This window comes from Aythya ferina, assembly GCF_964211825.1.
Source record: "Aythya ferina genome assembly, chromosome: 11".
NCBI lineage: Eukaryota > Metazoa > Chordata > Aves > Anseriformes > Anatidae > Aythya > Aythya ferina.
The window spans coordinates 3572244-3588355 of NC_140307.1; the positions used below are offsets into that span (position 1 = coordinate 3572244).

The window sequence follows — 16112 nt, forward strand, 5'->3', positions numbered from 1 at the left end:
TGGAAACGGATGCTCGAGGCATCTCGTTGAGAAAAGCTGGTCGATCAGAGGTAACGATACTGGATCCTGATCTCCACCTGGCTCAGGCTTTGTTGTAATTGTATTCCTCAACCATGCCATAAATCACACAGAAAGTGATGTACAATGACCGAGGCAGGTGGAGTTCTAAGGAAAACAAAATCCCTGATGCAGTGGCATGAAAACTGAGCCAACACCGGACTGAGCAATTGCTTCCTGGTGGTTTTATCAGGTTCCCAGCGTGACATCTGAAGGTTACGTTTTGTTTTTTAAACTCTGCTTGCAGATGCTGCTGTTAACCGCTGTCGTCTGGTGTAGTTTCCTGCCGCAGCTTGCAATTGCATCGAGAAGGGTGGCTTGTAGCTGTACCAGGCCGTGATGTGTTTAGAGATGGTTTACGTAAGGTCCTGTCTACGTGGTTAAAGGTAGCACTTGTGAGGACACTGCAGCTTTCCCATCCTCCTTGACAACCTGGGAGTTGCCGCGTAGATGAGAGTTACCGAGTTCCCCAAAAGCGCTACTGCCTTCAACTTGGCAGCGCTGCGCCTTGTCTGGGGAATTCAGTTGTGTAAACACTTGGCTTCTGACCACACCGCAGGACTGAGCTGACCTTTCCTGGTGTTGCAGGGACACGGGCAGGAGCACAGTTCTGCAGCTCGTTTGACCAATGCTACAAGACAGTGTGCAGCACAGGAAATCGCCGCTTTTTTGGGAAGTTCCAGCTCTGTAAGGCCATGACGTGGGTTGTCTGGAGGTGAATTGTGTAGGGGATTAAGGCTTCTGCTTCCAGCCGCCTGAGGTCAGGTCGTAGATGAGGTATGGCTCTTCCCAGCGTGGAAATTACATTTTGCTGGAGACTTCGCAGAACTGCTTTCAGGTGAAATTTCAGTGATGTTTTGCCTGTTGCTGTCTGTGTGCTGCCCTTACCCTCTCTAGCAAAGTTTGGCAGGGCAGCGTTATGTTTTGCAGCACTTCTTTGATTCAAGTGCAGGGAGCAGAGCAGAGGAGGCCCTTTCAGCACAATCTATTTTTGCTGTGACTGCAGTGGTGCTTGCTTTGAGTCCTGCTGTGACTTATCTTGTCTTGTGGACCAAGAGAGAGGAAACAGGCAGGGTCATTTGACCTCTGGGGAGGCTTCTTCCCCAGCTGCACGCTACACGGTGCTGCTTCACGCTGCCTCCAAAATGTGGGATTCCCAAAGACTTCGATGTATTTCATTTGCTTTTTTTCTTATACTTCTTGCTAGAGTCATTTGGACATGCTGAAGTGCAGTCTGTTGGACTGCGGTGTCAGTGCATTGCAGCTGGTGTAGGTTATTCTTATACCTAAAGTTTTGAAAGTTAAAGTTTTCAGAGGGCGATGGGCACATCCAAATGAGCATTAGGTTTTGATTTAAACAGACTTCAGGTTCATCTCTAGGAGCCTTGTGTAGTCTTGTCTGATCAACACTGAGAAGAAAAGGAGTTCTTTACTTCCAAGCATGTATGGTGACCTTTGGCAAACCTCATGCAGCTCCCAGTGGACAGATTTCCAACCTCTTGAGATATTTCTGAACAGTGACTCTTCATTTGCATCCCCTGCACCTCCCAGTTTGGCACCATCCGCAGACTTCCTGAGGGTGTAGCTGTTGGTAAGTTTGGGAAGTGTGGGCAAAGAGAGCTGACAGAGCGTCCCTCTGGACCTTGCTGTGTCAGCCAGCTGTTCCCTTTTTTCAGGAAGGTTGGGCAGAGATTCTGGAGGTGATGAGGCGAAATGATTATCATAGGGTCGTGATGGTCGTTTGGGTACTAAACAGGGTTAAATGCAAAACATGCATTTGCCAGTTAGCTGGAAGAAGATGGGTGCTTCAAGTAAGTGCCTCCCTGATGCTTTGTCCTGTTTCTTAGCTAGCCTAGGTTGGTGAATTGTCCCTTTGGATGTGTTTGCTTTTCTTCACTGACTGCTGGGGAGATGATGCCTGGTTTAAGGCAGATGTCTGAAGCTCAGTGAACCCAATCCCTGTCCAGTGGTAGCAGGTGCTTCGTGTGTGCAACGGGGCAGTGCTGCCCTTCAGGTGACTGCAAGAGCCTCTGCTGGGATGGAAAGCAAGGGCAGTGCAGGCATGCTAGAATTATAAGAAGATACGATTTCCCCTCAGGAAACCTTCAGCTCTGTCAAATCCTCTCGTCCAGGAGACAAGCTGCTTGGCATTCATCCATATCATTCATATCTGGTCCACAAGCTGCGAAGTTAAACCTCTGAAAATTGCTGTGCTGGGTTTCTTTGTGCTGGGATTTTCTTTCTCCCTCCACAGTGAACAAAAGGGAGTCTCGGAGGCAGGGGCAGGTCGAGGTGGAGGTGCAGGCAGATACTCGCCAGTATGTCCAGCTGAAATGATGCTGGAGCAAGGCCCGGCTTAAAGCTCTTGTTTTAAATTTGCTTGATTTGCACTTGTAAATAATAATTGACTTAAAGCTGAGGCATAGCTGAGAAGGACAGGTCTGAAAGCCACATGAAGTTTATTAAATCCAATCTGTGTAGGTTTTTTTCCTTCATTTTAGGTATTGACTTAATTTAACCATTTCCTCAAAGTTAACATGAAGATTTACATGTAACACTTGAGAAATTGAGAAGGGGATGGGATTTGTCAGATGGTTACAACTGTTCTCTTTTCTGTGTGTTCATATGTTTGTAACTAATGAACACTTAGAAAGAAAAATCTGTTAAAGATGCGGCATTGCACGGATCTTCAAAGATGTTGTGAAAATCAAAAGGGCTGGAAAAACGGTGTAACTGCTGGAGGCTGTTAACACATGGGAAGGCACAGAGACCGCTGAAGACTTTGGGTTCCTGTCCTGAGTTCACCCTCAAGCTGCTGCATCTCCCCCGGCGCTACTGGGGATGGGGTAGTGGAGCCAGGACGGTGTGGTTAAAAACACCAAGTGCCAGCTCTAGCGGTCCCTTTGCTGCTGTTGTGATTTTGGGGGGACGGGGTGAGGACCTGCCTCCTTCCCTGCTGTCTTTTATTTAGGCTGGGAAAAGGCGCAGTGACCGGGGAGATGTGTAGAGGAAGGCTGAGCCAGGGGTAGCAGGAGAATAGGTTGGAGAGGATGCAGCCACTGTCAAGCACTGCGGTCCGTGGGGCTGTACTGGGCAGCATATCTTATCCTTTTAATTGACTTGCTGGTTTGGTTGTCTGCCTTCTGAGGCTGAAATTATTCCATCCTGTCCTATTAACTAAGCTGAGTGATTGTCAGCTATATGGTGCTGTCATGCTAGCTGTAAAATCCAGATTAGATTAATAATACAGATGATGATGAATTTAGAATCACAGAATCATTCAGGTTGGAAAAGAGCTTCAAGACCATCTGGTCCAACCACCCTGCTACCACCAATGTCACCACCAAACCATGTCCCCAAGCACCACGTCCAATCTTTCCTTGAACACCCCCAGGGACGGTGACTCCACCACCTCCCTGGGCAACCCCTCCCAACACCTGACGGCTCTTTCTGAGCAGGAATGTCTCCTCATTTCCAACCTGAACCTCCCCTGGCACAACTTGAGGCCGTTCCCTCTGGTTCTATCACAGTTATCTGTGAGAAGAGGCTGACCCCCAGCTCCACACATCTTCCTTTCAGGGAGTTGCAGGAGCAATAAAGTAAGAGGGCGAATAAGGTCTCCCCTGAGAGAGTGAGCTGAACTCCTAAACCCCTCTGAATTTTTGTGTTTTGATGACTCCTGTGTCTCAGGTGCTCTGGGATGGCCAGGCTGGGCAACCGCTGCCTGTTTTCCAGGACACTGAGCAGCACCAGCATCCAGTGCAGTGCCTGGTCCTGCTCCTATGTGCTCTCAGGACGAGAGGGAGTATGCCAGCTTTTGAGGTGTATCACCCCAGGCAGATGCGGATTAGTAACTCCAAAGCATTTCATTTACCTGGAATGACTTCCAGAGACATGGGAAGATAGCGCTGATAGTTACGTAGCTTTCTGTTGTTCTTCTTTATCTTCAAATCTGGCTCTTTGCAGTCCGTGAAGATCGCACAGACTAGAGAAGAAGTCGGAGCATTTGCAGTGCCGACGGCCGGTGTCTGCTGCTGAGCCTAGCACAGCGTGTGGTGCTTGGAGTAGTCCGGAGTTGACAGAGGCAATATGAGGAATGCATTTCATATGGAAAAAGCAAAATAATGACCAGAGGATTCGGGTTACTAGGTCAAAACTTCTCATCTGGGCCAGCAGGTTTGAGGACTCTCTAGAACCCAACTGGCAAGGTTGGGGAGAATTGTAACTCCCAAGGAACACTTTACAGGCCCAATCCTGCAAATCTTTCCTGCCTGAAACTCTAGTTGGCTTGTCAGATTGAACTTGAGATTGCTTCTTAACCTATTCCAGGGTGAAGACGCATGGCTCTTTCCCTCCGTAGGTTTCACAATTCCAAAGCAAATGTGAACCATAAGTCCTTTCCAATGGTTTAAATTATTTTCACACTAGATGCCAGAAAAGTTGGGATATTGTCGGGTGGTGATGAAACTGACTTCTTCTTACATATTTTTGGCACCAACAAAAATGGTTGGCAGGTTTTCAGGAGCTCTGGTGTGGCTTTTAGTACCATGGCACCAGATTTACAACCCTTCTTCTAAATAATTAAAACCTATATTAAATACGGGGGCTGGGGCTACCTCCCAGCTGGAAGATTGGAACGAGGAGGGGAAGTAGCGGAGAGCATCGTAAAGGAGGCTGGAGGAATAAGGCACAGGAGTTTTTGCTGTCTGTGCAACAAGTCTGACAAAGCCCAACCTGTAATGTAAGTGAAGAGGAATTCCCTTTGGAAATTCCAGGGCAGAGTGGGTCTTGTAAATCAGTGTGTATTCTGTAGGTGCAAGAAAAAAAAGTCTGTTTTTCTTCATAAATGGGAGCCCTTCTGGCACATTTTAGGTAATCGGACCTCAGAAGAGGTCTCTCTTGTCTCTTTTGAGACACAGGACTAATTGTTATCAGCGCGCTTTGCAGCCCTGGCAAACAGAAACAGTGATTTCTTCAAGTGCTCTTTGAAAAGTAGTGACCCTTTGCGAGAGATCCTGCTTTTCCCCTGAATGCTGTTCGGTTTGTACGGCTGTCAGAAGATGAGAGCTCTCATTTCTCTCAGCAGAAATTCCTCTTGCTGGAAATACTAGGCCAAAGGGATTTCCTGGGTGTACGTGAGGACTGAATTTGGCAGGGAGGTGTGGAAATGTACAATTTACAGTACGTATGTAATGTATATTATAAATCATATTAGTACAGTCAGCTGTTGAATATATAGAATTTGCATGTACGTGCAGAGCATTTCTTTGGACGGCTGCCTGGCTGGCACAGAGCTCGGTGACGGCTGGGGGGGAGTCTAGTCTGCCTTTCTGTGTTTGGGATGGGTGTTAGAGTCAGGCAACCTCCAGGAGCCCTCTGGAAGCCCCTTTACCCACCAGGTGTACCAGAGGCACAGTCGGATGCCTCCTGGCAGGCCACGTGAAGCCCTCCTTTGCTAGCAGAAGTTGGATCAGACCTAGAGAGTTCTTCCAAGGGACTGCGTTACAGAGAGCTGTATTTCAAGACTTTTCATTGCCATACAAATAACGTTGGATCAGTACAATGAAAAGGAAGTTTAAAAAAAAAAAATCACCCTCATTGTACATGTTCACTTTCTCCAGTGTGCTATAAGCTCGGCGTTGATTACTGAACCTAGAAGCTTTGTTAAGTTTTAAGGTGATATCTTTGCTTTCACTCTCTCCCTTCTATGCCAGAAAAGGAGTGGGAAAGGCATAAAAGACCCTTAAAAACTATCGGTTAGAGGCAGAGGAGGGCTCTCCAGGGGCAGAAGCTGCCTTCCAAAGATGTTCTTGCCAGCCCTGGTGTAAGGTCTGGAGCTGGTGCAAGAAAGGCAGGGTTTAGTGCTCTGACCTGTGCAGTCTACTGTTATTTAGACAGGGCCTTTGTCTTCCTCATGTTACTTATTCCAGGAACGGTGGAAAAACCTTGTCACTGGGAAGGTACAACAGTCCATGCCCAGCTTGACCCCCGAAACCCAACCTATGGCTTGCAGGGAGAGCAGCAATTGTATATGGCCCCTACTGCAATCAGCAAAAGCTGTTTGGTCCCCGTACCAAAAAATGCGGGTGGGTCTGCAAGTCATGCTTGTGACTTCACTTCAACGCTTGTTGTCTGCAGGAATGACGTGCGTAGCTGGTCTGCTGTTTGCAGGCAGCCTTGCTCTGCTGAGATACTAAATGCCATTTGATAGCAATGCAATTCTAGCTGTCAGAAAGGTGTTTACGAAAGCATTTCTTTAATAGGGCTTGTTTGTTCTCATGTGAGCTGAGCATCTCGTAAGGCGTACGTATCTATGGCTCCAGACCGCGGTGTTCTAGCTGCAGGGAGAGGAAGAACTCAAAGGCAAGGCGTTGACAAGAACCCCTCCTCCTTTATTTTTTATTTTTTGGACATGTATAACACCTTGCATAATGATGTTTCTGAACAGTGCTCTGTAAAATAAAATATATATATATAAATGAGAAGCAGATGAAGATCTCTGTTCTGTACTATGCAGATTGAACATGACCATAATCACTCTTCCTCACACTGTAGATAATGATTGCAGGGAAATGGTCTAGGTTAAGACTGGGTTGATAAAATGGTAAGGATACCAAACTGTCTGATACCCTTTTTTTCCTTTTTTTTTTTCTTTTGTGGACAGGTTGGCTATATTCAAATTGGATCAGAGCAAATGTTAATACAACCAGTGAATACATCAGAGACCTCATTTAGTGGAAAAGAACACTTCATCAGACATAGGCGCTCCACAAAACCAAGCCATCCCATGAAGTCGCACATTCCTGATGAGCACTGCAAGGTTGTAGCAGGTGAGCTTGAAGTGGCTCAAGAGAACAGCCATGAGTATGCAGTTGTAATTGTGACTGTGGTCCTGCCAGATATGTCTGTGTTTTGTAATTCAAGTGTTTGGGCAGCTGGAGGTGGTGAAAAATGGCATGTGCTAATGAATTCTTCTGCTACTTCAGGCAGAAAGAGCCACATCACAAGGACAGAAATAGTTAGGACACGTGCTATAACCTTCAATTTGGGAGGAGATAAACTTTGACTTCTGCTTTAACCATGCAACGTGATTGCTGCTCAGGAAGGTATTCACACCATTTTTTAGCAAAGACCCAAGTTTTGAAACTGAGGTCAATTGCAAGAGGTGCTCCTGTCTCATTTGGAGCAAATGAGTTTTACCTTTTCTGGAAATCCATCTGAGTGGGTTGCATACAGGGGGTATTTATTAGGAACTCTGCCAAATCTCTTCTTCAGGTTTCAGGGTGCCTTTATATTCTGTGTTTTTTTTTTTTTTTTTTTTTTTATTTATTCCTCTGTTGCCCTATTGCCCCACCAATATTTCAGGTTCTGTCTTGTACTGGATGGGCTGGATACCATACAGAGGCAGCAGGTGAAGATGCCTATGCTATCCTTTACGTGGCTGTTAAAGGGACAAAATGGGAAGCAGAAATAGCAAGTGTAACGGGTACAGGACTGAGATTCACAAGTATGGGAACTGTACTTGGGAACAGAGTGATCAAGAACAACCCCTGTTTGTAGACCTACAGAGAAATGGCAGCACAAAAGGCTTCTTTCTTGGCAAAAGTGGTCAAAGTGGAGGTCTGAAGGAACTGGCTGGAATAGGCAGCCATGAGCAGAAGAAAGTTTGCGTGTATACTTTAAGTTTTTGTATTTAACCAAGCCTGTGTACCTCCGGAGATGACCTGTGCTTGCTCATTCACAAGGTTGCCTTCTAGCTGGTGTTGCTTGTCGGTAAGTCCTGTGGGCAGGGCCTTTATTTTCTCTTGTGTGGAGCTGAACTTTTGGTAGGTCAGCAGATATGTCGTGGACTGAGGAACTAAAACTCTCTTCTGGAAGCAAAGTGGTTGAATTTCATCATGTTTGTTGGGCTCAGAGCACACGTGCACATGCACGCACCTGCACACGGTACTGCTGTAGCTCAGCTTATGCCGAGGAGGTGGCAAGGTCCATGTAGTGAGTGTGGATCTGAGGCAGAGGGAAATTGATAGCCTGATGCAAAGCTTTCTTGAAGCTAAGGGTCTATCTCTGTGACTGGATTTTTTTCTATTTGATGCTGATTGAGGGGCTAAACTAGGATGGAGTTGGGGACAGCATGTGCTTCTCTGGTTCTTGTGTGAGACCAAGATGGCTTTAGTCCTTCCCTCAGCAGTTAGGTGAGGAAAATCAGAAAATCTGGAACCGTGTGGTTTACAAACACGCACGCAGGAGTTTGCAAAAGAGCTGGGAACAGAGTGGCTGCCCTGGGTGCTGGTTCTTTGCCTTGCCCACGGGCTGGCTGTGCTAGAAGGGGAACAAAGCACCCGGCTGCAGCCCAGTGGGGAGTACTGCTTGCTTGTGCAAACAGCCACTGCTTCAAGTAGCTGTGTCATAAAATAATGAAATTGCTCATGGGCTTTGCCACTTAAAGGCAGACTCCTGAATGTTTTTCATTGTTGTGGGAAAGAAATGTAAGTCATGGCTGTTAATAGGCTTAGCACGTTAACGACCTAATTGACTCCTGTCTGGTTTGGATTAACTTTTGTGCACAAGGCATTTTGAAACAAAAAAAAAATTAATCCTTTCTGACACACAAAAGGTCTATTCCCAATGAAATTGTGTGGAAATGGTGGCCCAGGGGCTTACTTACAGAGTTTTGCCTGGAAAAAGGTGACTCTACTGTGGTACTCTGCAACATCAGCAGAGCGAAGGACTGATTAGATTTGTACTAGAGAACCCTTCTCTCACTGGCTTGTAATTTGGCTCACCCAGGCTCAAACTTGTCAGAAAAGAATGGAAGTTGGAAATACATAGGAAGTATTCATGTCCTAGACATTTTAGATGCACATCCTGTATTATTGAAGATCATAATGTCTGTGCAAATACAACAGGAAAAAAAAAAGCCACAGAGTTGCCACATTCATTTTCCAGTCCTTAGGTGTTTTTCCTTGATTTTTCAAAACAGATGAGAATCACCTTGGAAGATTTTCTTTTTGAAATTTTTGCCATTCAGCAGTATGTGACATGATGCTGGCTTATTTGCGATTCAAACAAAATGCAAAGCATCAGAAGCTGCTCTTTAAATATGAGGTATTGATCGTGTCCCAGGAATTTAAATAGCTAGCGGAGTTCAGTGGCAAACTTAGTGTCAGCAGTGCCCTGTGGTATCTGAGCTTAGTTGACTTTAATTTTTTTTTTTAATTTTGATTTTTTTTTTTAAGATGCCTGGGGTACAGTGACTTGTATGAGTATTTGTAGGGGCAGGGGGAGGAAAGCAGTTTAAGAAAGCAAAATGAGCTTAATCAGGTAGTGCCATGTGCCAGCACTGCTGGGTGGATGCAGAGCACAGCTTTCCAGCAGCATTCTCCTTGTGGTGCTTTCCTCGTAGATCCCAGCCCTGGGAGAGGGAAGCTGAACTGAACAGTTCTTTGGGGCCATGTAGTGCTAGCAGTCTGTTTTGATAAGTGGTTGTTAAAATCTCTAAAACAACTCCTTTAGCTTAAGTAGTTTAATGTCCTACAGCAGCAGAAATTTTTAGAGCTGCGGGAGGGCTTTGTGGGAGCCGAACATCTCCTGGAATAATCTGTATGGGAGGATTAATCTGGCTGCAGGCAGGAGTGGGAAAGCACTTAAGGTTTTACGTGAGTGGATCTTTGAGATCTGAAGCTGAAAGTGCCTATGAAAGGGTTAAAACATCCCAGGTCTGTTGGTTCAGGACTGATATTTTAATTCCTTTGTTTAAATTCTGAAGTGCTCCAGCGGCAAAGGACGGATCTAGTCATCACGGGCCAGGTGCTATTGTTAGTCATATGATACGTGTATCTGTAGGATTTTTATCACCTGTCATCCAGCAGGAGAAAGAGTTCAAGTCACAATGCACGTTTCTGCTCAGGCACGAACATGAGCCCCTGTGAGGCAAACAGAAAACCTATTAAAAGGTTTCCAGGTGCATGTGCTGTGAGGGGGAAGGAAGGGAAGGTTGGGTTTCATTTGCTCTGAAGCACGGCGTCATTAAAAACATGGGAAATAGCTTCACACCAGCGATGTGAAACATCTCTGCGGTTCTCATCTCTAGAGCGTGGGCTGAATCTGGGGTTCAAATCTGTTGTCACACTGTTCTGATTTTAAAGAACGAGCTTGGCAACATTTTTGTCAAAGGTCTTGAGGTCTTGTAGTAGGGGGTCTTTCTGGGGAGAGAATGGAGTCACGGAGTTTTGTCTGTGGGTTTTAATACCTATAGATAAGAATTTCTCTACAGGTGAGCCAAGCGAGGAGAGAAAGAGGTCACTGTTTTAATGCATCGTACATGATTGTTGCCGTGCCCTCAGGCTCGGCCTGGACCTCCATGCGTAAAGTTCTCAACTTATTCCTGGGGCCCAGAAGTAGCTGCAGGGCATTTTTGTCTTTCAGCAGCATCTGCCCTTCCCCCTAAACTCGGATGTCATAGAAAGAGTCCTTGGCAGTGAAGGAATCGGTAGACCAGGGAGAGGACTAGTGGGGAACTGTACAATCTCCTTTGTTAACCCCCCTAAAACTTAGAGTTGGGGCTGGGAAATACCTGAGATAGGGCGTTTTGCATTGCCTTGTCTCTCTGCGACCATACAGGATAAACAATAAAGTTGTTTCCACGCAACGATATCCACCACCTCAGCTGCAATAAATGGATATGGCTGTGGTAACTGATGGAACAAGGGTAGTTTAACATCCGCTGTTATCTCAGGATCCCAGAATGGTTGAGTTGGGTGGCACCTCTGGGTCCATCTGCTCCAAACCCCTGCCCAAGCCTGCACCTGGAGCAGGTTGCCCAGGACCCTGTCCAGGCAGCTTGTGAGGGAAACTCACAACCTCTTCCAATCTGGTCGTATATTTTGCATGTTTCCTGTGCCATCAAAGTCTTAGGATGGGAAAAGTTTTCTGTTATTTTTTCCCTAACTTTTCTTGCTGAGAGAAAATACCAGCGTTAAAGACGGAGTCAAACCATGTTGTGAAAGCTTAGGATTCTCTGCTAACCATGTCATAAAATTTTCTGTTTCTTTGGGAAAAGTAAGTTCTGTTGTAACTTTTCCAGAGGTCTCCAGTGATGTATTAAAGTCCCCTTGCATAGAAGAGATTTGATATAAAATGCAGCCCACAAGTATGGGAGTGAGCAGCTTGTCTTTGGAGGGAAGGTTGTTATTTCATGTTTATGATGCAGGCCTCATAAATTACTCTTCAATGCAAGCTTGTTTTAAACCCCCCTTTGTCATCTTGAATGAAACAGTTTTCACTTAATGCAAATGTGCTGCATGGACAGAAGTAAGAAGGAAAAAAACACAAGAGGGTCAACATTTTAATTCACAAAATAGCCATGCATGGCTTCTTTGTCTAGTTAGTTTGCCACCTGTTTTAACAATTGATCAAAGCTGGTAATAATTTAAATAAGTGCTAGTATGCAGGTATCAAATGTAGGGAACGCTTACCCTGAACAGGTATAAATCCCAAACACATGTTCCTGCTATGTTGCATTTCCCCATCTTTAATCATTGTCTCTTAGATGTGTTTTCTCTGCAGGTTTGACTTGGCCTGAAACAGCAGCTGTTATGGCCAAAAAGCATGTGCACTAAAAATAGAGAGATGTAATGCAACCTGTATTAGTCCATATTAGGAAGCATCTGTTGGAGAATTAAAGCAAGGATTTCAGCATGGGCTACGCAGAAGATGTAATGTGATTAAGTGTTTGCAAGTATGGAAGTATTCCCTGTATCAGAAATTAGGTCTTTCAGCACTTTACCCATGGGAGTATGTTTTGTGTGGATAAATCCTGTGGTTTCTCCAGGTCCCTGGTCTTCCAAACAGAGAGTCTGGATTTTCCCTGCAAGCGTGTGATTGTTTCCTTATGGCTGACAAACAGCAGCCCTTTGGAGCAGCCTGCCATTCTGAAGTGTCCTTTTCCATCACATGTGGCGAGCAAAGTTTTATTACTGGTTTGTTCTGGATGAAGCCCTCAGCATGAGGGCAGCACGGGTAATATGGAGCAGGAGGACTTCAGTGTCTTCTTTCTCTACTGCCAAGGTGCAAAAAAGACATTAAAAAAAAGAGACATGCAAATATTTGTAGTTTGTGGATTTCTTCCCCTTCCAGAGCAGCTGCAGACAGTAGAACTGTACTGCTCCTTCACTTGGTTCTTGATAAAAGTTAATGCTCATTTCCACTGGAACTTAATGAAATCTGAACTGACAGGTGCTAATGAGCTAGTGTCTGGTGTCCACCGTCCTTCTCTCGGGATGTTCATGGCTATTCCAGTGGTCATTCTGGCTAGGAAGGCGGACAGGTGGCTCCAGGCAGACTAAGATACATTACTTACCTTTTAGCTGTCTTCATTTTTTCCATATTGTCATAAATCATAGCTCAGGGTTAGAGCCATGAGTTGGGAGTTGGGATTCTCCTGGCTTTGCTTCCTAGTGTTTGACTTGTGACCTTTAGCAGATCACCTGGGATCTTCAGTGTGAAAACTGCCACGTGTTGAGCACCTACGTGTTTGTATGGCCAAGATGGGAACACTTTTGGCAGGTTTTGTCCCTGTTCAAAAGCTCTAAGCTTCCTTGGGGTAGTTCATGAATCATCATCCATATACGTCCCACTCTGAGCATCCATGACTGAAGGCACTGAAAGTTTAAGGTTGCTTGGACCTCTAATTCTTAAACAGTTTCTCTATTTGCAGATTAGGCCTAGTAACAGAGCTGGCGGTGGTACTGTGAGGCTTTGGCTCTGAGAAGTTGCTCCATAAACTGGTGGTTTCTTTCTGTGATCTGCTCCCTGTGTAGTTTGACATACATGTATACATAATGGATTAGAAATAACTACTGCACTTTTTTTACCTCAGTTTGACCCACGGAACCAACACAGTTATGGGAGATGAAGTGAATTCTTTACTGGATTTTGCAAATCACCAGAAACAAATTGCCTGACTTCCAAGGAGGTCTGTGCTACCTCTCTGAAGGTGTAGGTGTAGTGGTGAGGCCAGACTGTAAGTGGGGAACTCCTGGTTTGGTAAAGTCTCCGTGGGTTCTTCCAACCTCAGCAGAAGTGGTTGGCATTGGCTGCCAGAGCTCAGGATGGGCTGTTATGGCTGGAAGTTGTGAAAACATTCTTTGCAAACCAAGCACGTTTGCTGAAGACTCATTAAAACAAAATAAACCTGGAGGCCAACGATGCCATTTTTCACAGCAAAGCTGCAGCCAAGTGTTTCGTAGTCTCTAAAGCCCTGGAATGGATTAGGATTGTGCGTTATGATTGGTCTCAGATCTGCTACGTTTAAGTGATCAGAACTGAGGACTCTGAGTTCAGTCCTACATACATCACTCCTTGTCACTTGGATCTTAATTGTATTTGTGTTACAGGATCTTCCCCATGGCCCCAGGCAAGTTGGGACCTTTGTGTCAGTCACAAGAAAAGGAAATCAGTTCTGCTTCAGAGAATTTACAACTAGTAACGCAGCAGATCAAATAGGAAGAGAAACCAAGGCACAGAGGCTAAGAGGGAGTGACAGAGCAGGTATTTCCATTCCCACTTCAATGGTCCTAGGATGAGACAGTGCTCATTGTGCCTGCTTTGTGTAACAGTAAATTATCTTCTGTCTGACATGAGTGAGTCCTTGTGTCTAGTTGAGTGGAAAGCCTACAGTGAGGGTGTGCTTTTAAAAGGAGATGAGTGCATGTAGTTGAGGAGGTGGCAATCTCAGAAACCCTGCTGACAAATTGATCCAGTGAGCTGGTGGAGGTCATAGGGCTGTCCTGTGCTGTCGTACAGGGCTGTCAAGGAAGCAACTGTGTGGAGCTTGGCCCTTGCAGCTGAAGTGTGATTTCTTTTTCTTTTTTTTTTTTTTTTTTTTCCTTCAGGAGATCAGTTTTGAAAAGAACCTCTCTGTTGTTGTATGGATGAAAACTGCAGCTGCAAGGTAACCAATGCACAGAGCCCCCAGGAGCCAGTGGAGGGATGTTTGTGGTGGTGCTATGAGTTTTGAATTGACCCCTTGTGGGCTGGGAAGCCCATGGTGGTCTCACAGCTCTGAGCTGTCCTGTGATCTGAGGTTGCTCCTTTAGCGTAGGCTGGGTTAGCGCATATCTTTTGTTGGGCTGACTTCTGCAGCAAATGTTTTGCCATGCTGGAAGCCTCAGTGCTCTGATGCTCTTCAAATTTGTCTTGCTTCTAATCATGAGCAGCTTGGTCCCCAAGCTGAGCAAACCCAGGGCATTGAGTGTTACAGCTTTTGAGCATCCCCTGTGGTAATGCTGTGCTGTTCGTCTTCTGAAGAAGCTGTTCTCTTCTCCTGGGATGTCAATGCCACTGATAACTTCCACTTCTTGTTTCACTTGCTTCTTGTTCAATTTTATACATTTCGTTTTTGACTTTAAATGAAATCAAGTCGTTGTGATACATCTGAAAAGTTATTTGAAATCAGTGCAGTGTCTAGATTGAATAGCAGTGTCCAAGAGGTGTACGTGCAGTACGCTAATCTTTTAAACGCAGAATTGATAGCTTTTTGAGAGAAGTTTGTATTTTACTCGTGGTCCCAGAGGAACTTTGCGGTATCCTGTCCCTATGATAATACAGCAAACTTGCTCTTCAGACTGAGTTATGGTTAGTATATACCTTAGCAAGAACTTCCTGTAATTTCTAGCCTTGGTTTGTGTACAGTGACGCTCAGTCTCTCTTTTGCTCCAGACAGGTGATGATTTTTGTTTTTACATGAAAGTAATAAAACATGCCTGATGTGAGTACCAGAAGAGGATTCTCTAGAAGCTCCTGAGGCATAGGGACAGTCAATGTGGCCAGGTGGGACAAAGAGCTCTCTCCTTTTTATGTTGCTGGAATAACAGCATAGAGGAAAACAGAGCTAGCCCTCCAGGTGAGGACATAGAGATGTTACAAGGGTCATCGGTGGAGGGAGCTAGCAGAGGGCTGCCTGAGGAAGAGGTGGAGAGGATTTTTAAGGCAGCAATAGAAAAGGGCTTCTAGGGAGAAATCTGGCCTTGTACAAAGAATTCTGCAGTTTGGCTTGTATTTGTGGCTGTCGTTGAACTGCATCCAGAAACTTTCTGTAGGTTTAACTAGAGTGAGGTAGCTAAAATTACAAAGGGGAAGATTAGGGAGAAATAAAGTTTGAGGGCTAGGAATGAAGGTCGGTCTTGAGATGAATCTGGGAAATACTGTTGGAAGGGAGGTAGGAGGAGCAGGAAGGGACTCTGCAGTTACAGCAGGAACATGCCAAGAACCAGACAGTGCTAGACAGGGCTTTCGGTGTGTAATAGGAAAAGGTCATTTGGGGCGGTTGCTTTGGAATTATACATCTGTTGGGTTGCCATAAAAAGCACTCGAACATAAGGAGTTTTCTATTGAGGCTTCAGAATAGCTCTGTTGTGCTATATATGTAATATTTTTTGCCATTCTGAGGGAGATTTTGAAGACTGTTGGACTGCAGAAGGTGATAGGATCATGTTGCTCTGCCTACAGCTAGCCATGGAAAGGTAAGAGCCTGTAACGAAAGCCAGCTATTGAGCTTCTGCAGCATTAGGTGCACTTTATGTTGAGGATCCAGTGCTGTACTGCTCTTCTGCCATCATGTAACAGCCCTGCATTTTGTGGGATTTTGGGCCAGATAGGCTGTGTAACACACTGTCAAAGTAACTGGCAAAAGAGTAATGTCCCTTGTGCCTAGTCACCCACAGCATATACGTGCTGTGCTGTAGATTGCCTGTTTCAGCTCATATTTCACATGTATTTCTGACCTCTTAAGCGGGGAACACCTGACTCCTAAAATAGTGTGCAATTTGGTTATGTATGCTCCCCGCTATGTAAACTCCTCTGACAGCCTCCTGCCCATGTTTTATGGCCTCTCATGCCTTCACACTAACACTTAACATCTGCACCACAAAATTTGTAACATCAGTTTGTTCAAATAAAGAATCCACCAAGCATTTAATCCTTGTTTTAATGGCTGATGTTTATTTTAGTTTGGGGTTTCATGTACTCATGGAGGGTTTCTCTGCCCATAGTCC

The 16112-nt window shown here is 45.3% G+C and overlaps 1 protein-coding gene across 2 annotated transcripts in view; it reads left to right on the plus strand.

Annotated features, from left to right (window-relative positions):
• ADAMTS17 (ADAM metallopeptidase with thrombospondin type 1 motif 17) overlaps window positions 1–16112 on the plus strand; it is a 172502-nt gene that overhangs the window by 3668 nt on the left and 152722 nt on the right. For both annotated transcript variants that reach the window (XM_084531890.1, XM_084531891.1), the window contains exon 3: window positions 6722–6887. In XM_084531890.1, the coding sequence (XP_084388016.1) occupies window positions 6722–6887 (166 nt within the window). The remainder of the gene's footprint in view (window positions 1–6721; window positions 6888–16112) is intronic.